This window comes from Epinephelus lanceolatus, chromosome 23, assembly GCF_041903045.1.
Source record: "Epinephelus lanceolatus isolate andai-2023 chromosome 23, ASM4190304v1, whole genome shotgun sequence".
Lineage (NCBI taxonomy): Eukaryota > Metazoa > Chordata > Actinopteri > Perciformes > Serranidae > Epinephelus > Epinephelus lanceolatus.
Window position 1 is genome coordinate 21,292,338 of NC_135756.1, and position 23,673 is coordinate 21,316,010.

A 23,673-nucleotide genomic window follows, 5' to 3' on the forward strand; every position below is an offset into this window, starting at 1 on the left:
TTGACAGCAGTAAAAGCTCCCTAAATGCCATTCTTTTAGTTTGAAATTATGGGACTTTTCCTAAAGTGACCATAAATGCACAAAATGAAAATATTTAAATATGTTTGACTTTTGTACAGGTGCTACAAATTTTGTACATCTGGTCAAATTTCACCCGTTTCTATTGACTGGATTTTAGATTCACCAGTGTGGGTTAAATCAAGGATAACTGTGGTTTGAAGGAGTCTTGAAACTCTACATGCCATACTGGGAAGGTATAAAATATTAACAGTATGTAAGGGTTAAGGAACAGCCCAGTCACCAGAATAAAATGTTGCCATTTCTGCAAGCCACGGATTTTTCATGTTTGCACGTTTCATAAGTATGACGTAGTTCAGAAATCAGAATACAGATATATAAGTTTGTCAGCTGGGGGGACTGTTGATGGCGTGACACCAAAGTGAGACGGCTGCCAAGCAGCAGACAGCAGCAAACAAAAGCAGGTATTATTTTGGCAAGTGCTCTAGACATTTCCAGGCATGGTGGCAGCGACAAAAGCAGATATTTTTAATAAACTAGAGTCTTGGACCTTTCCAGCTTTGTTTGTATCAACCAAACCAGCCATTTAAGCCCACACATGATGTTTTCCTACCCTTTATCAAGTAGGTTATATGCTTAAACATGTTAACCACAGCGTTGCCACAACATCAAATTAAAAACATTAATTAGAAACATTAAGTTTCAATATGTCTGCGCTATATATGAAACGCACAAATGTAACTTATCTGTGGTTTGCCGAAATGTACAATGCCAACATTTAATCTGGGTTGCAAGTGATCACCAGAGTTATTACAATTCATCCTGAAGAGAATAAGAACGTTGGCAAAGAAGATATTTAAATTAAAACCGCAAATGTGAACCAGATGGTGGCACTAAATGAAAAGTTAAGTCATTCGGATTCGTCCTCTGTGGATCATGAATGTATGTACAAAATTTCATGGCATTATTCTTGATATAAAAGGTAAAACTGCCTTTTATACTCAACATTTTCCTTTTTGAGGGTGGTGCAATTTGACAGTGTGTGTAGGGGAGACCAGGGCAAATTGTTACAAGGGGAAATCATAAAATCTCAGATTGCACCAATCAGAAATAAGACAGACGCAGGAAACTCATCATGCACATGGTCTATGGTGTATTTCCCTTATACTATCTTAAAATTTAATGTCTATGAATTTCAATCTGTCTAGTTTTTATGACCATTCTGTTGCCCAACATTTGATATATTTGTCAAATAATAGCTTTGCTGTTTATAGCCAGCAAGGTAACTGTGTCATGGGTAGTACAGTTGAGGGCAATAGTAACGCTGTGTTACAATCCCGACACCATCAAAATGGTGTTGAACCTAGTAACGACATCAAAATAGCCTTCTAGTGTTTTAATCAATACTATAACTCTAAAGCCCAATATACACTGTACGATTGTGGGCTGTCCCAGACAAAAGATGACCAACGTGAAAGAATCATGGCGGTGGTCCTACGTTGCAGATAGATAGATAGATATAAAGGTACTTTATTAATCCCCGTAGGGAACTAGTAGAAAACAGATACAAGTTATTTACATAAAAATGTTATCCAAATGGTTCAAGAGGTTTTTGAGTAATGACATCAAACCAAGCTGCTGAAAGGCGGTCGGATACGACAAAGGCAATAAGACTTAATTATCTCCACAAACAAGTGGATTGTGTCTCGCTCTTTGACCCACTTTGATGAATCTCATTCTCTATCTGATCTTTGTCTCCTGGAGGTCGAATATTGGCTTTGATGTTATCTGTGGAGTTGCAACATGTGATTCATCCTCAGCCTGCAGGTCAAAGGTGAACTAAGGGTGAGGGAATCATCCACACACGCACTCTACTGTGTGGTTTGATCATCAACTGTGTCTCTCGTCATTTACGAATTACATAATTGAAACAGTAAATACGTGTAATCGGTTAATAAGTCACAGCTGCTCACAGTGCAGTCACAGTGTCTAAAACCCCACCTGTGAGGTAACGACAGAGGGGAAGGGATGGCGTTATTTATTCACCTCACATTATATGAGTTTAACATGAAGCGTGGGAGTGCCATCAGATACGAGCTGAGACAGATTTTGCTCTGATGTGTTTGGTCAGGGGGAGCAGTTAGGCATGGTACTTACTCACACTGACAACTCCCCCTAAAACAGACGGCATTGCAACACTGTGACCTCTGACCTCAAGTTAAAACATCAACTTTACAGTAAACTCAAGTATTTTACTCAAAATACCGTTAAACATGTGCTTGAGTGATTGTGTCAGCATGTTTTTTCCACACTGATTTGGACTGACATTTTCAAAGAATGACCTCAGTTGTGATATAAATTCAACGTCAAACAGGTGTCGCTGACTGATTTCTCAATATCTTGGATTAGAAGTAACAATCACATGATCTACTGAGCCTGTAGCGCGTGATCTTTTGTGCAGCTTGACCAAAAACATCTTCAAAAGACCCAAAACAGAAAAACTAGAATGCAGGAGGTGTTATGAGTGATATTGAATGAATAAAAACTTTATGTAACATCATAGCTTTCCTTCAGCAAATAAAAGGAGTTGAAATTAATAATTACATGTGGAGGGAACAGGTGGAACCTGAAACGTGGAACTCCCACAAGAAAACTCCCATAAAAGTGCAGTAAAAGTGTCACAGCTGACTGAATCATGACAAACACATGAGGCTGGCTTTATTTGTCAGCCTTGACTGGCATTAATATTAAGCTGAGCCTGAGGCCTAGTAAGTAGAGGAGAGGTGAGGCCAGAAGCCTGGCGATGACTAATATGGTGTTCTTAACATATTTTGGAAATCAGACATCATTTACTTTGATATTTATACATGCGCTTTTCCTGCTGTGAGATTATTTTGAAAAGTAGCTGCTTCTTCCTTGATGCAGTGGTGCCCCTAGAATTTGTTGTAGGGGTGGCCAGATGGTGCCACTGAAACTCTTAGGGCATCACACCAAAACTAAAAGCCATAACTGAATTTCAGAAATTAGGGACAAAAAAAGGGACACCTTGCTAGTACCAGGTTGGACCCCTTTTGCCTTCAGAACTGCCTTAATTCTTCATAAATCATAGATTCAACAAGGTTCTGGAAACATTCCTCAGAGATTTTGGTCCATATTGACATGATAGCGTTACGCTGTTGCTGCAGATTTGTCAGCTGCACATCCATGACGCAAATCTCCCCTTCCACCACACCCCAAAGGTGCTCTATTGGATTGAGATCCGGTGACTGTGGAGGCCATTGGAGTACAGTGAACTCATTGTCATGTTCAAGAAACCAGTTTGAGATGATTTGAGCTTTGTGACATGGTGCGTTATCCTGCTGGAAGTAGCCATCAGAAGATGGGTACACTGTGGTCATAAAGGGATGGACACAGTCAGCAACAATACTCAGGCAGTCTGTGGCGTTTAAACGATTTTCACGAGCCTGATCCGTTGATACAAGGCAGGATGGATCCATGCTTTCATGTTGTTTACACCAAATTGAGACTCATCAGACCAGGCAACGTTTCTCCAATCTTCTATTGTCCAGTTTTGGTGAGCCTGTGTGAACTGTAGCCTCAGTTTCCTGTTGTTAGCTGACAGGAGTGGCACCTGGTGTAGTCTTCTGCTGCTGTAGCCCATCTGCTTCAAGGTTCGACATATGAGCAGCACATGTCAGTCCTAACTCAAAGACCATTAATTAACTCTATTTTCACTGACATCTTCATCTGTGACTCTTTAAACAGGACTACCTGTCAGATGGTCCCATACCCTGCAGCAACACCAGTCCGCTGGAGATCACCACAAATTACGCATTTGTTTATTATCACTGTTTTGACCAGGAGTGTAGCCCCGCCCACCGGGACTAACCCGACCAATGAGCTCAGTCCTGCCTCAGAGGGGCTGATCAGTATATCTGAAACTCCTGTCTGCCTGTTCATTGTACTGAGTCAGCGGCCATGCGCAAATGGATCCAGAGGAGGGCTGTGCTGTGTAGGCTGTAACGTTAGTCTACATAAGACCTCTGCCTGCGGGACTGCACACGCACTGCCGACTGGAAACCACAGGCAGCAGCTGGACCATCGACTTGTGTTCACCTTCCACTGATTTCATGAGGAAAACATAAATCCAGCAGAGCCTTGGGATCTCTCCAACAACCCCCTCCTCCTCCTCTTATTCCTAACCATCTCGGACCACGGATGCAGAGAGCAGCAGCAGCGATGCGGCGGCTCTGCTGTTAATAACTCGCTGGACGCTTCCCTCTCTGTTTTTGCCGGTTTTATCTAAAGGAGGCAGACTGAACCCAAAATGAAGCTCAAACCGAACCAGACCAGGACATACGATGGCGAGGGCTTCAAGAAACGAGCGGCGTGTCTGTGCTTCAAGAATGAACGTGAAGAGGAGGTAGGAGGTCCCGCAGTGAGTGGACAATATCCAGGGGTTGTGTGTGACTTTGTGGCCTAGCCTGCGCCCAGTCATTCAAACAGCACGGGGGTGATTGTGACAAAAAATGGCATTCATGTTTAATTAAACATATGGGTTTTGATTTATGTCATCTCATTCAGAGTGTAGCCGCGTTCACACTGTTTTCCTGCCGCTCACAATGTCAGTGTTTGGGTTAATGTTTCCGTGCTGCTGCTGTTGCTGCTGATGATGATGCGCCTTGGGCCATCCAGTTTAGGCTAGTTTGAGGAGCTCGTAGAGAAAAGAGAAAAACGGTCATATCAATACACCTTCCTTTAACAACAAATAACTACTGGTCACGAGTTTCAAAATAAAACACATAACCAAAAAACTCCATTTAAAAGCGGCTTCGAGTTAAACCAAAGCTCTTATTTTGAAGGAAGACTAGCTCAAGTTCCGGTTAGCTTCGTGTTAGCTTGTGTCAGCTAACAGAGGGGGCGAGGCGCGCTGTCGCACGTTTCCTTTAATATCGGCGGCGTGTGTTGAGTGAGGAGATAAGAATATAGTTCACAGGGCTATTGTTAAATAAACCCATCAAATGTCGCGTCACTTCAACACATTTAACACGTCGACAGGGTCAGCATCCATGACCAGGCAGTGGCCATTCATGATTATGCAGCATCCCGCCGGCCTTCATTGAGCAGGCAGCTGCGTAGCAATTATGTGCATGAGGATTTAAAGGGGCCATCGCCATGTAAATAATAAATACGGGGTGACAGGCTTTTATTGTTGCTGTGCCTTATAGACTTTTCTAGGTGATATACAATACAGTAGCTTCACTTTAAAGCGGATTTATGTGATGTTTTTACCCCCAGACCTAATCAAAAATGCATTACCTGTGATATCAGTAGATAAGGCAAGCACAAGAGCTAACATGAGACACTGTTGGATTTTTTTCATCTATTTTTTTGACAATGTTTTTGGGGTAGGTCACTGTCTTAATTTCTATTTTATTTTTTAAATATTTGTGTATTTTTAATTTATTTTTTACATGCAGCAAACAAAAGAAAACAAATGAAAAACATCAAACTGTACAAACACCACTGAAAATGGACTAAAAATATAATTTAAAGGTCTAGTGAGTAATAGCCACTTATAACCAAAAACAAACAAAAAAAAATTGTCTGGCAATGAACGCAAAGAACTCTGTCCATGCACTATTAGATTCTTGTTTATCCTCCAAAACTTTCCCTTTTTTGGATTTGGAATCAAAAGCTAGCCAAGCCAGGGAAACTATAGACAAACCACCACTGTTGAGGTCTCTCAAAACTTAGAGAAAAAGGTGCCATCAATAGACGTATGATGCATATTACAGAGTATAGGCTAAGCATTTTTATAATTGGAGAATGTAAGAATTGCTTTAGCACTACAACAATGATAAATGAATGTTAAAATGTTAAAGAAAACACATTATTCAATTGCATATGATTTTTATTTTTTATTTTTATTAAAGACACAGGGAGCAGCTCAAGCCGTATGTGGCTTCGGAGCCGCAGGTTGCTTACCCCTTATTTATGGGGACTTTAGTGGCACCAAGTGGTGACATATACAAATTGCAACCAGCTGAAACTTCTCCTAGTTAGGATTACTTCAGTTTTCATTGTTCAGGAGGTTTTTACTGGCAGCTGAATTATCCGCAGAGGTCTCTTCCTCTCCAAAACAAACATACTCAGTGATTTAAACCCTGAATAAAGCAGTTTGATGTAAAAAAAAAAAAATCTGTTTTTCTGACGCTCATGTCGCAGAGGGGCTGCTAACTACAGTTGCCGACCCGAAAAGCGAATGGTCTTATCTAGAACCAGTGTTTGGTTTGTCCTGTCTGGGCTACTGTAAAGACATGCCGTTGCAACATAGTGACCTTTGTAGACAAGGACCCACTCCCTATGTACAGTAGATATAAACGGCTCATTCTGGTAACAAAAACATAATGATTCTTATTTTCATGTGATTACATGCTATAGAAAACATAATCAATATATTCCATCTCTGGCAGTATATCCCCGAAAGTCCTACACACTGGACCTTTAAGTAAATGGGTCAGTTTATCAAAAACTTTATCAAATAGATATGCATAAACACACAAAAAAAAACATTCTTAGAAGACATTTGACAGACCTACAAAAATCTTTCCGCTTCCTTTCTCTGAATTTTCAGGACATGGATACTTGGAGGGGTGACAGCATAGACTCATATTTATTCAGAGACTTGACTCTTTAAATTACGCAGTTTCCAGCAGTGCATTACACCAGTGTTGGATAGAGCAACACTATCCAAGCTACATTAAATTACTTGTTCCCTCTTGGGACTAATAATAGTCCATATTATTAGTAAGTCATATTTATGTCCAAACATCAGGTCCACTGCTTTTGTGGCATTTCTTGCATGTCTAAATTTATCCTCCTCTTTGAGCTTGGCATAAACAAACTATTACACAATATACAGTCAAAACAGCCCAGTCAGGTGTCCCAGGGCTGGCACCGAGAGAGCTCTGCCTGAGCCCTGCAGTGTTTGGCTCTACAACACACAGTTTGGAAGATTTACACACACATGCACAGGCATTCACACAAGGATATCCGCTTGTTACACACGTGCAGATTTTGTGTCATTGTGTCTTGAGTTTTAAGTGTAGAACCATGAAGGAGATTTAAAGATTTTCTAAAATTGGTGCTATAAAATTAAATGTTTGTGAGAAAACAGGAACGCTCCATGCCTAATTATTCTCAGATTTTATTTGTACACTGTGATTCTTCTCTTATGACTTGTAATGACAGGAAAGCACAGTCAGAGAATACTGTGACAACAGCAAAGTGTAGGTGTGACCCCCACCCTCAGGATTTTCAGGATTTGACAGGCATGTCTGCTCCTGCAGTCACATGGATCCCACTGCTTGGAGTATGAGAACCAATTTGGTGCTCTGATTATGATTTGGGATGCTAACAATGGTCATTTTCTGTTAACGAAGCTTGAGATGTGGGGCATTGTGTCATCAATACTTTCCTTAAACACATACAATCAGTTCCTAGACACAGGACACCCATCTGTGGTGAAATAAGAGCCGTACATGCTGTTGGACTGTTTTGTTTTGGAGAGGAAAGGAGAAAGCTGAGCCCTCAGGGCGAGGTACTGTATGACAGCAATTAAACTCCCAACAGGGGAAAATAGGAAGCTGTCAGTGCAGAGGGACGGCAGTGATAGCTGAGGAGGGCACCTGGGTTTAACAGCATGTGGGTTGCTTTGGGCCTATGTGCCAGGAGCTTCTTTAATTATTTTATGTCATAATAGCGCAGTAGTAGGTTGTAGGAACCCATAGTTAAATAAAGAGCCCTAGACTTAATTTTCCCTTAAAGATTCATACATTTGATTCAAATTTAAACAAGCAAACTTTATGATCTGTACGATTTTTCCCAGCTTTAAGTGCATTAACATTTAAAATGATAATTGGATATTGTGAAGCTCGCAGTGAAAGCCACAAATGTGTGGGTGTGTGTAGCTGATAAACTGCTTCTGTGAACTTATTTCACCAGAACTTTCTCCTCCGATTGCTGTGCAGAAATAATAAGAATGCAGTAATATGAAAACTTTATGGTTTCACAGCTGCTATAATAAATATTTTTATATTAACAATAGATTAAATGACTGTGTAATGTGAATTGTGCTGCTCTTACTGACTGACAGAGCGACAAGGGACTTATCACCCAACTCTGCAGTTTTATAGCAAGTCATTGTTTGGGTTTTCTCGCTGAAACTTAAACTGTTTCCTTTCATTTTATAAAGCAGCAGGCAGTTGCTTTATAAAGAAAAACTCTCAAGAAAACAAACTGTACACTGCCTGCACAGCACCACCTGCACACAAAGCTAGCAACTAGCAAGTAAACCAACCTATTCTAAGTACCAGGTCGTCAAGTACTGAGGCCTTGTCACACCCTTCGGCGTCTCATAGCAACACACAGGGCACCCTTTAACTTATCTATGTGACGCACAGCTGAAACACATTTTAACACGTGGTTTATGTTGCGAAACGGTCATGGTTAGGTTTTGGCAACAAAACTACTTGGTTAGGGTTAGAAAAAACATCATGTTTTGACTTAAAATAAGTGTTTGTCACGCAGCATGATGTAAATACGTTACATGAGTGACTTAGTGTGCAACAATCGTATATGAATTGCATAACATTATGTTAAAGCAACCCTGACTTTTGTTTTTACAGAGGACAAGATCTGTGGTCTCCTTGGTGAAAGTCTTGTTTTGTTTGACCCATCCACCTCCCCACCCACTTGCCTTTTGCAGACTTTTTCTATCTTTATACTGCATCAGTTGTTCATGATGGACTTAGTTGAAAGCCCGCTGTGTCTTATTAAGATGCCACGGTCTGCCTGTTTTGTCAGTAACATATGCCGAGCTGCATGGCAGAGGGTCAGTATTTGACGCCCTGGGAGCATTTAGCAGCTAAAGAGCCAGATATTTACCTTTGGGAGTTGGTGGAGACCAAAAATAGAGCTAGAATTTGAGTAAATATTGGACTTACATTCGTCAGGTGGATAGGAACACAACTCTAAATGAACACTGACGTTGCCCCATATCTGCTGGATGTGTATATAAAACACAAACAGTTGCTAACAAGTTCACCATATCATCTTAAAATGGTGACGCTATGTCAGTGTTGTGTTTGCAGCTTGTTTGCACTTCCCAGATGTGTTGTTTAAGTGAACTGTCGTCAATCTCAGTTACTGAATCTTAACTATAAATGATAGCATTGAAATTGTATTGGTTTGATGATTTAGAGGCAATTTACTAACTGTATCGTCAGTACTTGGCAGTGTTTAGCCTCTATTAAGATAAACTTTATGTATGCCACGAGTTCATGCATTATTTAGAGTGAGAGGAATTATCTGATCAAGACAAAGCAGTAAAGCAGTACCCACCAAAGCATAAAGCAGTACCCACCATGTTGATGAATTTATGACCGAGGCTACATATTTAAGGTACTGCAGCAGATTGTAAATAATGTCATATGGGGAAACGGAGGGGGAGGTTATCAGTGTTAGTGAATGCTTCAGCAGAAAGTCAGAGATGTAGGCGTTCGGGCTCTCTCTGTCTTTGCTTGCCCTGCTGTTTGTCTCTGACAGTCCCTCTTTACTTTTCTCCTATTTGTTGATACCTGTATAATGTGCCGACTATATTACTGTCTTAGCAGTATTGATTCTTCCCTTGCACTTGTATGCTTGAGTGTCTTAGACTTCATCATGCTCTCCTCCCGGCACCCGGCCTGGCCTGGCATTTGGAGCCTTCTTTATTTGACAGCTACAAGCATTCCTCCTCAGGGAGGAGGAGGAGGTGTTAATGTCCTCCAGAATATCCCTGCCTGCTGTGCCTGTTTAAGGCCATGCCAGAGGATTCACTGTCACAGCCTGTGTTTTACTACCAATGTTGGTTCTGCTATCTCAGATTGAGATATTGAATCAAGAATGACTGATCATCTTTTCTAAATCAGTTACTTTTTGACCTTTGTGTTTTGCTTATGGCATGCCATCATCCAGGAACTGAAGCTTGTTCTTGCCTGACATTACATTGTTAGATAAGTTTTTGGATAAGAGATAGTTAACGCCTCTGACATTTATCTGTAAAGTCTTTCATGACCCAGAGGAGATTTACTCTATGTCACCTCAGAATTTGCCCTCCTTATTCACACTGGGGGGCCCTGTGGATGGTTGTCAGTTGCAAACCAGTGAAATGTCACGGGGAAACACAGCAGTGTTCCCTCTAGTGTTTCTCCTTCACCCTGCCTTCCTTTGCCAAATATAAGTGGGTTTCCTATGCCCAGAGTTCAGCTGTCACCTGACTCTTGACCTATATGTATCATGACGGTGTGAGTTATTTTGTTTTGGTTTTTCATCATGCTTCTATGGAGTTTAAGGCAACGCTGTGCTTGTGTCTGTCAAAAGTTATAGGAGAGTTCAGAAAGACTAGAGTATACAATATGTGTCTGTTTGGACAGAAAATACAATTTGACTACACAATATATATCCACAACTGGACTATACATTGAGAGTTAGCAGATCCAGCCAAACAGTAAACGCTGTCTCAAAGGTAGAAATGGTTAAAATTGATACCTAAAAGGTTATTAATTAACAATTCAAATGGTTAGACTGAAAAAGTTACCTAATAGTTAGCTACAATTGGTGAATAAATGGTTCAGAGGCATTTAGGTAAAAGTAAAACACAAATGTCTGTTAGTGATACATGAATGGGTGTTAGCAAAAAGTAAAGGATAACTGGTTTATAGTTAGCAAAAAGTGATAGGCTACATAAATGGTTGTTAGCTAAAAGCAAAGGATAACTGGTTTATAGTTAGCAAAAAGTGATAGGCTACATAAATGGTTGTTAGCTAAAAGCAAAGGATAACTGGTTTATAGTTAGCAAAAAGTGATACATAAATGGTTGTTAGCTAAAAGCAAAGGATAACTGGTTTATAGTTAGCAAAAAGTGATACATAAATGGTTGTTAGTTAAAAGTAAAGGATAACAGGTTCATAGCTCAAAGTGATACATAAATGGTTGTTAGCTAAAACTAAAGGATAACTGGTTTATATTTAGCTAAAAGTGCTACAAAAATGGTTGTTAGTTAAAAATAAAGGATAACTGGTTCATAGTTAGATAAAGTGATACATAAGTGGTTTCTAGCTAAAAGTAACAGGTTTATAGTTAACATTAGCTAAAAATGATACATATGTAGTTATTAAAGTAAAGAATAATTGGATTGTAGGTGACGTTAGCTAAAAGTGATTTGTAAATGGTTAAAAAAAGTAATGGATAACCAATTGAAAGTAAATGACAAAAATGTTTGCTAGCTTAAAGCTACAGTTTGTAACTTTGTACAAACAACTTTTTGTCACATTTGATAAAACTATCACTTTTCCTGACAACAGTACATGTGACAGATAGTCTGTGAAAAGAATATTGTACTGCTCTTATGGCATTTACAAGAATATGCCGCACATGAATGAAAACAACCAAGCAGAGCATAAGAGTCTCTAACACAGCTTTCTGTCATTTCAATCAGTGCTTGTGAACTGCAGTAAAAATGTTAATCTGGGCAGTGCTGATCAAAAATGAGTCAAGATTCTGTTACTGCATTGCCTTTTTCTTGCCTCAGATGTTTTTAGAAACATATTTCAGTGTACTGTTAAGCTGTAAAATGAGAACACGTGACCTGGCCACCATGTGGAAAACAAAACACTGCCCACTGTCGGGAGCAAACTGTCTAATTTTACAGCTATACAGTACACTAAAATATGTTCCTGAAAACGTGAGGTGAGAAATAGGCAATGCAGTAACAGAATCTTAAATCATATTTGATCAGTGCTACCTAGTTTGAGGGTTTGATCGCAGTTTACGAGCAGTGATTGACATCTAGACTCCTCGGCTCTGATTGGTTGTTTTTGTTAAACTGTGGTGGATTCTTGCAAATGCCATTAGAAGTACTACGAGGAGGAGGAGTAGGAGGAGGAACATTACTGTGTGGATATCAGAATATTTTTTATAAAAGTTTCCAACAACAGCTTTAAAGTAATGGCTAACTGGTTGAAACAGTATCTAAATAATGGATCAATAGCTGAACTAGCTGAAAGCTTCACTGTATTGAAAAATGTAGTGTACCCACACTTAAGTAAGTAAGAGCATCAAATGACTTCCAATTTAAAATCAGTTCAAGGGAACATGTCTGATGTTGAAGGGGTTCGTCTGACTTGGCTGTGGGATACAGCCGTCAGAAAGGTTGTTATTATGACATTCACATCACTGACCTCTTGATGAACTTCAAGTACTTGCTTCTCCGTAAATTTACTGGGGCTCTAACTTGTCCAAGTGACTTGGTGCTTTGAGAGATGAACAGAGGCTCGCAGGCTTGATTTTGCTGTGATGACAAATGTCTCGTCTTGCTGAAATGTCCCTTTGCAAAGCTCAAAGGCAACACCAGGCCCCTGCTGCTCCCTCTTATGACCGTGTAGTTAAATTCATCTCAGAAGCACATGTGAAGAAACCAATAATCAATTATACTCAGTTTGTAATATGTTGATTCGGTGCTCTACATTCCTTAATTCATTAAAACAAAACTAAATGTAGCCTGCACTGTATTCTGGGGATGGACAACTAAGAGTCCCTCTGCGGCAACAAACAAAGGATAAAAATGGAACAACCAGAGCAGATCTGCTTTGTCCTCACTGCTCCGGAAGCTCTGTGGCTTCATGTTTTGTATACATCTCACAGTTTCGACTTAGGACATGTTGACACCAGTGATCTCCCTTTAAGCCTCGCTGGCTGCAGCTCAGCACGCAGACACACTCGATCAGACAGCGAGGGCAGTGGGGTGGAGTGCTCTGAGATCTCAAAACACATCCACAACACAAGGAATGAATTTTTTATTATGCCGTACCACTGAAATAGCCCATCCTGCATGGAAGTACATGACACAATAATAGCTCATAAAAAAAAAGAAAAAAGACTTCTGGCAGGTGACATTCACGTTCAGAGGAAGGACAAGTAAACCCTGATGTATTTTTCGTAGTTGAATTAAGTGCCCCTTTCTCAGACTGTGATGTTTTTAAGGATGAAAGTTCAGTTTGTTTTAGCTCACCTCACTGGCAAAGGCCAGCCTCTTCATCAAAGAGCTCCGTCAAGCAGGTTACGAAGTTCAACTTTGCACATTTTTTTACAGTCTGCACTCCACTGAGAAGACAACATGTCCGGCAACAGTGCTGTTTATACTCTTACTGTAAATGCCCCTTCCTCTGACACACGCCACTTACTGTAAAACTATATAAGACATACACCTGTTGTATAGTATTAACACCTGTTGTGTGTGTTTATAACAACCTTTTCATGTACAGGAAATGTTTACTGAGCGTGCACACACTTAATCCACAACACCATGCTTGACATTCGCACTGTATAGCTACCCCACTGCCCTTCACACTGACCTATATCATCTGGGAAGAAGCAGATGGCTGAGCTGGGCGAATGGGCACGTGAGAAAGACAGCAGCCGACAGCGCTCACTGTCAAAGCCCCGAGCATGTGCCGTCCAATCGGTTTGGCCCTCGGCCCTGGTTCTTACAAGAGCCTCGTAAGGCCTCTGGTAGCCATAGCAGCCACAATCCTATTAGAGAACGTAAGGGAAGATATAGAAAAGCAGAGTTAGGATTAAGTGACAGACTGACTCCTCTGGCAGATTACAGGTGGTGATCAGATGGGTGGCAGAGGTAAATGTCACCATATGTTGTACAAGCTGCTTAACACACTTTTCTTACTGTAATGCTTGTATATTTACCTTCACTGACGGTTGTGTCATCTAAAATAATTTCTGAACTGACAACCACAAGCTTAAGATTCATAAAATGTGCTTAAATCAGAAGTAAACGAACCACTGACAAGAAGACTGTGCCTGAATCCTATTTCATTGGCTTTTCTTGGCTGTTGATATTATTACGATCCGTGTCCTGTCACAGGCTGTTTTAGTAATGAGCGAATTGCTCCATCCAAATGTGATAATGTTTGCAGCAGGTGTGCTTCTGTCTGTTGTGGTTGCTATACGGATACCACCTGAAACTGCAGACCCAGGCACATCTGATCCGAGCATATCAGTGTACACTGCAACTGTAGTGTAATTCAAGCCCCGCAGGTTGCCCGGGGAAGCACTGACAGAATTTGAGCGGCTCATGCTTTGGTTTACATGCATTGTTTGCCGGGATCATGTTGTGTTGGAAGCACTTCAACAGCGACTTTGATTGAGCCTCATCGGCTTGCTGTAAAAATCCCCAAAATGTCATTTGCACAGCAGACAGATGCTTGACGCCTCTGAGAAAGAGGAAACAAAAAAATGGTTGAAAACATTAGAATGTTTTCACCAAAAAATCTAATAGAGACTGCAGGGACTTCTTGCTTCCCCTTGATGTAACATGTTTACCTCTGTCTATAGGCACGCTGAAAGACACATTTCCTTATGTCACAGTAAAATAAACGAATTGACATGTAATGCGTTTCTTAAAACATCCGTGCTCTCTTCTAGGTTCTGCTGGTCAGCAGCAGTCGGCACCCGGACCAGTGGATCGTCCCCGGAGGTGGGATGGAGCCAGAGGAGGAGCCATGTGGTGCTGCAGTGCGAGAGGTGTTTGAGGAGGTGAATAAACGGAGAATTCATTTTGTTTCTCAACTTCAAAGTTAGATCATAAAATGAACACGTGATAGGAATGCAAAGGGAGAATTCGTAGACTGTTGAAGGCAGCAGAAAAGGCCTTTTTGACTTTTTTAGCTTAAAGGGACAGTCCAACCCCAAATCAAACTGTAACTTTAAGTAATTCATACCCTTGTCCAGTTGGGGCGATTCCATATTAATAATCTATTGTCTAGTCTTTCTTTGACCTCGCACACACGACCTTGTTGTCTAGCCGACTCTAGCCAAAGAGTTTACCTCTGGTTACCTCACTGCTTTAGCCATCGCATCAGAAGGCTATATCACTCCATGCCAATGCAAAATATCACAGCAGCTATTTTTAAAAGCCCAATAACTGTGACAGCATTGATAAAATAGGTAAAAGAAAAATGTAGGGCTGGTCAGTTCAATGTCTAACACAGCGGTAGCGGCTAACATCCAACACCAAGCCATTAAAGAGTAAAACTATTGTCTCAACGAACTCCGAGCTACATGAAATAAGGCGTGCGTTCTGAGTCTCATACTTTTTCTTTTTGCTTTTAGTAGGTACTGCAGCTGTACTAAAAAGTATGCACTGTTGTACACAGTATGCACACAACTGGGACATACTACTTCATAACATTACACCTGGAACTTTGACCCGCTTTTGTATATCCGTTACCTTGGAGATAAAACAAAATGCCTCCACCGATCTCGCCAGAGATGGAGATCAATCAATCAGAGATGGAGCTGTCAAAATGACAGACAACAAAAAAGGCAACCTCTGCTTTATGGCTGGTATCTCCAACACACAGCAAGTCACACCAAAATGATCAGGTTTAATAAGACAAGAGGAAAAATATGTGTTTTTGATTTTTGGGGTGAGCTGTCCATTTAACCTGTATCCACCTGTTAGTTGTAGAACAGGTATTCAAAGAAGCATTAAAGAATTTGCTCTGTGGAAATGTGTTGGTGTTACAGCTGCTGTTGTAAAAGTCCTCTGTCCCTGCAACTGTCCACGGTTTGTCCAATAATTCTCACATTTTTAATATTAGTCTATAATTTTGCTACGTAAAACATCCCATTCTGCTATAGTTTTAACCAAAAAACATGACTTTTTAAAGAGTAGTCCCACATTTATCTGTGTAAAGTAAGGTAAATTAAAAATGTGTATTTTAACAAAAATGTGTATTTTAACTCAGAGGGTGTTTTGACAAATTATGGGTCAGTGTTTTCTGAGAGGCCATTGGGGTGATAAGCGTCTGCTGAGGACATTACAGCTGCGATGTTTTTGATAGGGGAAGGTATTCCATTCATTATTGTCACTGCTAAAATGTCTTCGATAAATGCCTCTCTCACGTCACTGTCCATTTCCAGTAAAAAACACGCTGAAATGACCAGAAGTTGCGTGGCTCGTACAGCTGGCTGCAGTGTGCATGTGAAGGGCGAGATTTTTGAAGGGCCAGGGTGTCAGTGGCTGGGTGACGGAGGAGACCGCTGGTATTCCAGAGGTCCCCTCTGGTTGAGAACCTTGTGTTCTGAGCCACGTCAGCGGTCTAAACTTGGCTCCCCGCTGGATTCCTGTGCATTCACAGACCCGGCAGCCCAACCCGCTGGACACATCAGGGGGAGAGTGTGACACTTGTGAAGTATGCTGAGCAGGGGACTGGAGAGGGGGGCAAGGACAGATGTCATATGTCTTGGCAGTAATTCGATCACTGTGGATTGATAAAGCAACTGTTAAGTGTTATGAAAGGGACATAATTACATTTCCACAATAATCATCCATGAGGATTCATGCCAGGGTGTTTTTTTTTTCCCAGACGAAGGGTCATTTCTGAGACTTGATAATGACGCCTATTCTTAGAATTGCTGTAGTCCTTGAACAATACATGGTTTCACACAGAAATCGCAACACCTTTAAAAGAAACGACAAGCTGGGCTGACAGTTTCTACGAAACTGAAGACGCTGTAAGACCACAGAGGACAGAAATATACTCCAAAAATATCTCAGTCTGGGCACAGATTTATTCTGTAGTTTAGTTCTGAATGTTTTTTTGTGTTTGTCAAGCATTTCTACATCAAAACACAGCCTGGGAGGTTACAGTGGAGTTCAGCTCGTCGAGTCCTTTAAAACGCAACACACAATACCCATTGTTTTGACACGGAATTCAGTCTGTGGTTTGAACACTGCCTTTCAAACGTTTCCACCCTCTATTCATCTCTGTGACTGACTAGAGGGTAGTCATAACTTTAAGAAAATCACACAAAGAAATGTTCTCAGCTGTCTCTTTGTCTCGTACACTGGAGTCAGAAAAACATTTTAAAACACCTTTTCTCCATTTATTCCTCAGGCCGGTGTGAAGGGCAAGCTAGGACGTCTGCTCGGCGTGTTTGAGGTAAGCTCTCACGGTTTTATCTCACACTTTAACCTTTTGCAACCCATAAGCATCCAATGTATCATTTCTATGTAATATTTAGATTTGTTTAAATACTCAGTTCTCTGTCCTTCTGATCCCTAAAGCAAAACCAGGATCGGAAGCACCGGACCTATGTGTATGTCTTGACCGTCACAGAAACACTGGAGGCCTGGGAGGACTCCGTCAACATAGGTACAGTTTCCTTTTCGCCTTCTCGTGAATGCTTGCAGATGCTGCGGTGTGTTTTTCTTCTCGCTCTGCGCAGGGCTGGCTCACCTTTTACAGTACGCTGTTTTTATTTATGTGAAGGCCAGTATACTGTGTGGAGACTATATGGGCATTGGGGTATGCAGGGACAACAGATGCCTGTAAATCTAGGCCACTGATCGTAGCTGCAGTGGTTCAGAGCTGCAGTATATTACAGCTGTCAGTAGCCTGGATGACACACTGTGAAGAGCATCAGCTACCTGCCACAGCCTCTTACATTTACTGTTTTCTACTATATTTAGTAGGGCTGGGCTGTTTATGGATATTATTTCAATGCTGTGACACTGGACTAGATATGGTTTTAGATTTTGGATATCATAAGTGCTGTCTTAATTTGGTTTTGAAGGCTGTTCGCAGTGGTTTGTCTGTCCTAGCCAGACTTTTCTATCTGTTCTGTTATTTGCCGGTGTGCCCCTTGAGGTGGATCATCTCAATTTCGAGGCGTTCATATTAGGAGATCCGTAAAACTATGAAATGATGTCACAGATCAAATATTAGAAGGTAAATTATTCCAGTCGGAGGCAGACTTGAACATAAAAGCTTGTTTTTTTCATTTTCTTTTGTAGCTGCGGGAATACAGAAAAAAAGCTAAGCAGAGTGCCTCCACTGATAATTTGTATGAGGTACAAAAAAAACCTAAATGTGTCTTTTGTACTTGGAGAAGGCCAGTTGAGTCTATCATACATTTCACAATGATGACTAAGGAAAGGACATCTGAGGACACATCTACTAAGGCTTCTGTAGGCTGCATTAAGGGTGAGAAAATGACTTAAAGAACCATTTTGATAAACAATATTAGCGTAATCCAAATCTGTAGTATGATTTTTAAAGCAAGACTCTAACTGTAAAACATTTTTTGGATCAATAAGACAAATTTCAGTGTTCATTTTCCATCAAATATTATCATCAAGGATCAAATTTTGATTCGATATCAAGGAGTCAAAAATATCATGACATTTGATTTTCTCCACATTGCCCAGCCCTGTTATGCACGCATATTTGTCAGTATACATGTGCCATGCCTTCATGTGCATATCATACTAATAATCTTGCTAACTGGAACAACCAATCAGCTGAGGGTGACATTTAAATACACACTGTTTGTTGCGGTAGTTTGCAGCAGAATGCTTCAGTACTGCGTCACATTACACTTCTCTATTCCAGTTATTACAGTGAAACTGTTACTGATAGAGAGGAAAATGTTGAGGCTCATGATTTCCTTTATCTTTATTGGTAATATGCTAGAAGAAATGGCTTTGATACACTGGGAGATTAACATGTGCAAGAGAACAGAAGTGTATCATATGTATAATAATGTAAAATTGATAGGATGTGTGTGTGTTAGGGCTTTGGAGTTCCTCTGTGAAGACCCAACATGAAAGCTTCCTTTGAACTCATACATTGTGCTCTGTCTCCCTCTGCAGGTCGTAAGCGGGAGTGGTTCACCGTGGACGAGGCCATCAAAGTGCTGCAGAGCCACAAACCCGTCCATGCTGAGTACTTGCGGAGGCTCCAGCTCAACTGCTCCCCAACCAACGGAAACTCCATCCTCCCGAGCCCACCGCCAAACGACAACTACCCACACTACAGCGCCACCGCCACCACGCCCTCAACGGGCAACGTGCTGGGCTCCTCCTGCAGATAGGACTGCACCTAAACCTCACGTCCTGTCCGGCCCCGGACAGCCCACTGAAAGTCTGTACAGTCTTGCATGAATCTAATGACTTCTTTCAGAGCTCCGGCTCTCCTGTATGTATAATTTTTAGTCTTAGCTGCAGGACAGACCAAAGCCATCACCAGAACTGTGTTCAAGACTCATGTGACGGAGCGGGAGAAGTCTCTGACAGGAAAACTGTGGATATCTCAAGAACTCTTTTTTTCTTTTGCTGGCAAACACAAAACTGATGAGCTGAAGCTTGGGAAGAGGAAGCTGCAGACTCAGCTGGCGTCGATGACCTGGTGAAGGAATGCCTTACAGAAACTTTGTATGAATGTTGTATTCGGGTCGTTTTACTTCACTAACGGTCATTTTTATTTTGTTTTTAGTAGAATGGATATGCTTTCTAGTCAATAAAAGAGTAATTGACCCCAAAGCACGTCCATGTGGGGAATGTTTCCAGACTTAAGGTTTTAGTCATCAACCTATGATGATATATTCTACTACATGGATCTCGATTCAAAAAAGACACCTGAGCAGTAATACATCTCAAGGTTCTCATCTGTTTCATTTTGATGTAATCATCACTTATTAACATTTTTCTAAACTTTAAATTGGCCTAACATGATAAATGATTCCTATCAAAATTGGATAATGGTGTTAAGATAATGGTAAGTAAAGTGAAAATGCTACAGTGGAAAATGTCATTCCAGAAATGGCTTGTGTTCCTAAATGGCAGGGTCAAAGGTCAAAAGTGTTCACCTTGCAGGTCAGCACCAGCTGTCAGTGAGTTGATACGTCAGTAAACTGGATCTGAGTCATGCTGCTATGTTCGATAACCTTTCACACGACTCTTTGAAACTTCAGCCAATGACCACAAAGTTAGGACGCCGCTAACACTAACCTTGACTGATCCAACAAACTGGTCTGTTGACTGTTTAAAGTCACATACCTTTGTTCCTGTTTCCCACACTGTCAAAGTGAAAGTATTCAATGATGTAAAGTACATGTTTGCCTTAGGTATTACGTGCTGCTAGGGTCACCTTAATTTAAGGTAGATTTTCTTTAAATGAAAATAATCACGGATGACTGCTCTTCAAATTAACGTCCAGCTGTTTTATCACGTCTCATAGTGCTACAAGGCAATCTGGTAACACCGGCCACCAGAAATAATTTTCATGAATGCGATGATTGTTTTTCCACCGTCTGCTTGTAACTAAAGCCAGAGATATACTTGCCTTTGATTATGCACTCCATGCCCATGACAGCTGCCTGGCATATTCTGCATCTGTCCTGCGTCCTCTGAAATTAATGCTATGCGTCCACACAGTGGGCGCAGTACGTGATGATGTGAGTATGTTCTTGATTTAGGATCCTTGTTGCTGCCTTCATACGAACTGGAGACCTGATTTGTTCTAGGCATGTGCAGAGATGGTTGGGGTTAGGCATTGACCTCAAATGGTTAGGGCGAGGACAGCCCATTGGACAGGCAATAGGTCCAGGGGTCTCATTTCTAAAACAATGCGTAGGATCCATACAAAAAATGTACGTATGAACAAAAGCCAAAAATGGTATGCACCAAAAAATATTTGACAATTTCATACAATCAGGCATCACCAATTTCCCGTCTCCAAAATGTTCGTAAGCATGGGTCAGAGTTTCTCCATCACAACTTTTGTGTGGGAAGTGACGTGCGCCTCTTTCAGGCCTTGTTTTGTACGCACAGAATGTTTATAAATGAGACCCCAGGTCCCAAGGAACAGCGTCAGGTTTCGAGACCAAATTTTGTAGTGGCCAAACATTGTAACTACAACTCCTGAGTCTGGCATGTAATGCCAGTGGGCCCAGAAAGACTTTTTCTGATATACCTACACTGGGAAAGAAATGCCTGTTAATCGGTGGATACATTTGTTTGAGCGTCCCTCGCAAAATGACTCATTCCACTATCAGGACTTGATCCATTTGGTCCGATAACCTTTGGAAAGTCTGGAATAGCTGCAAGATTAAACTAAACCGAAAGTAGCCAGCTTGGAAGGCAGTTGTCTTGAGTAGGGTTGCAGTGATATACTAGTTTTAAGGTATACCATGATATGAAAATTGATGATTATCATACAATGTCCATTTGCTTATTTACGATATTGAAAAGTCGTGGTTGTTCGTCCAACCTGTGGACCCAACCCTCTCGGAAAGGCTCTAGTGCTAGCTGAACAAATGGGGCTCCCGGTTGCGTCAGACCTTTTGTACGATGGCGCCTTTTCTGCCAAGAGCTCAGAATTAACAATAGTTACCTCCTCGAGTGTTTATCGTTAGCATCACGCAAAACTCGAAGTGCTGTATGGTCTGAGTTCTCTGGGGTGCCCTCTAGTGGAATCTTCCAGAAACCCCTTTTCTACGTAGGCACGTATGTGAACAGTTCACATTATGTGTGGTTTAAAAGCAAGTATATCACTGGCCTAAGATTACTTGCAACTAGGGCTGCAACTAACAATTATTTTCATCATGGATTAATCTGCTGACTTATTGTTATTAATCTATGACTATAAATTATCAAAAAAATAGCCATTGCAGCTTTTACTGGTTCAAGAAACAAACGTAATGCAGTTTTAATATAAATATGTCAATATTTCTTAATAGTTTTTTGGTTGTTGCTAAAAAAGCAAGATTATGGGTGCATCATAAGGTCTAAAAGGCATACCACGTCGGCGGTGTGTCTAGGTCATCCCAGCCTTTCTGTTTCCACGTTTCTCGTCAGCTTCACGAATATATTTAGAATATATACTCCCTCAAAAATATTCTCAATAAAACATCTACATTTTGAATATAACAACAGAAATCCAAACAAAAATGGCTCAAACTATCAAAGTGTCACATTTCAGATCATTATTTTTCGCTCATTGAAAAGAGACACCCGCTCACTCCTGTGCTGACAGCTGAATGACAACGAATAACCGTACAGAGATTTGTAAATGCAGCTTTGAAGAGAAACGTGTTTTTAACCTGAATGTACCTGTACAATTTCTCTTAATATTTTATATATTTTTTAACAATGTACAAAAGGCAGAAAAAAAAAACAAATGTGTAGAAAACCCACTGAGAACAGTATGTGTATATTTGTATTGATGACAATGTGCCACGGGTTTAGGATGTGAAGGTTGGTTGGTATGAAGTAGAGACGGTTGAATAAAAGCATTTTTAATCACAATCTGGTGATATCAGTGTCAGGCAAGCGTAGAAGTTAACCGAAACTTTAGATTGGCAAAAAAATGACAGACTGGATCTTTAAAATTTTAGCGATGTTGGGTAAACTAAAAGCATTTTTTGTTCTTTTTTACAAAATATATATAGCATCTTGCTAATCTTGTGATACACAAGACTGAGTATTAATGAATATAGACATGAATTCTACAATTTGGGTTTTTACAAGAGTTTTAGAAAATAAAAGTAGGACAGGGATGTTTGGGAGGCTTTTGTCAAACACTTTTACTGACAAATGTTTATTTAATTGCTTATTCCAATTTCCTCACATAAGTTTGTGACCCGGACTTATGCTGTATTATGTCTTATCTGCAGTATCATAAACTTTGACACATAAATTCAGCTGTCATAAACTTTCAGCCTGGATCAACTGGTAAAATAAGGCCTCCAACCACTTCAAACCTTTATGTATGTATGCGTGTGAGTGTGTGTTGTGGGTTGATGAAGGTAAAATATGATGTGCCAAATTAAAATGTTGGTGTTCAGGTGGAAAAATGTTGATGTCATGTTATATTATACATAATTTTAGGCCAAACTCTTTGTGAAGAAAAAAAGATCTTAAACATTGTTTCATAAACTCATTGTAATGTGAAAAAAAGAGATTGACTGCACCCTTTATTGTTGAAATTATAACTAACGAACCACAGGCACTTATTCTTTTTACCGCATCCTGTTTTTAAAATCCACTTGTCACGTCACTGAGCATATCAGACGATCCCAGACTACAATCAAAATAACATCAAGTTAACTTAAACCTCAGTTTCCCCCTGAAACACCGCCCTCCCCCACTTATTGTTTGATGCTTGGGTCTATGCTGATCTGTGAATGAAGAGTAAAGCATGGCAGTGAGGATAAGAATCCCACACGTGAAATGTATGTACTCAAGTGCAAAAATGTAAGACAAGCCTGGACACACACATCCACTGAGTTACCAGTGGATGTGGACAGCTTGACTGTCTGCTGCTGAACACACTGTAACGTCACATGGATGTATCTAGAGCATTTCACCCAGAGCAAACTTAAGACGTCTCACCGTTTTGACATGAATATTACGCACAGAAAAGTTAAATGTGAAAGTGATCTGAAGACATGAACTGGATTGTTTTTGAGAAAAGATTACATTAAAGGGGAAAAATCTAATTGTATCTGTTGTGTTTTCATTTATTTGAATCTACTGTATGCACAGTGTACGAGGCAAAATGTCACGACTGTCAAGGATCATTGTTTGGCAAATGAGTCAGTTGTCTCTGTTTCTAGACGTAGCAAAAGAAAAAAGGCGGCCTGTGTAAAGTGAAACGCTCAGCAGCTGATGAGCCATTATGTGTGAATCAAAAGACATTTAGCCTTTGAAAAATAGCTCCGGAGTCATGACTAGATTAACCTGCTACG

At 40.6% G+C, this 23,673-nt stretch overlaps 1 protein-coding gene across 1 annotated transcript; it reads left to right on the plus strand.

Annotated features, from left to right (window-relative positions):
- Positions 1-3,970: 3,970 nt before the first annotated feature.
- nudt4b (nudix (nucleoside diphosphate linked moiety X)-type motif 4b) lies at positions 3,971-23,424 on the plus strand. Its single transcript, XM_033614903.2, has 5 exons — positions 3,971-4,441; positions 14,563-14,673; positions 17,040-17,084; positions 17,210-17,297; positions 18,797-23,424. The coding sequence occupies exons 1-5, from the start codon at positions 4,346-4,348 to the stop codon at positions 19,015-19,017; spliced, it is 561 nt and encodes a 186-aa protein (XP_033470794.1). The 5' UTR covers positions 3,971-4,345; the 3' UTR covers positions 19,018-23,424.
- The last annotated feature ends 249 nt before the right edge of the window (positions 23,425-23,673 follow it).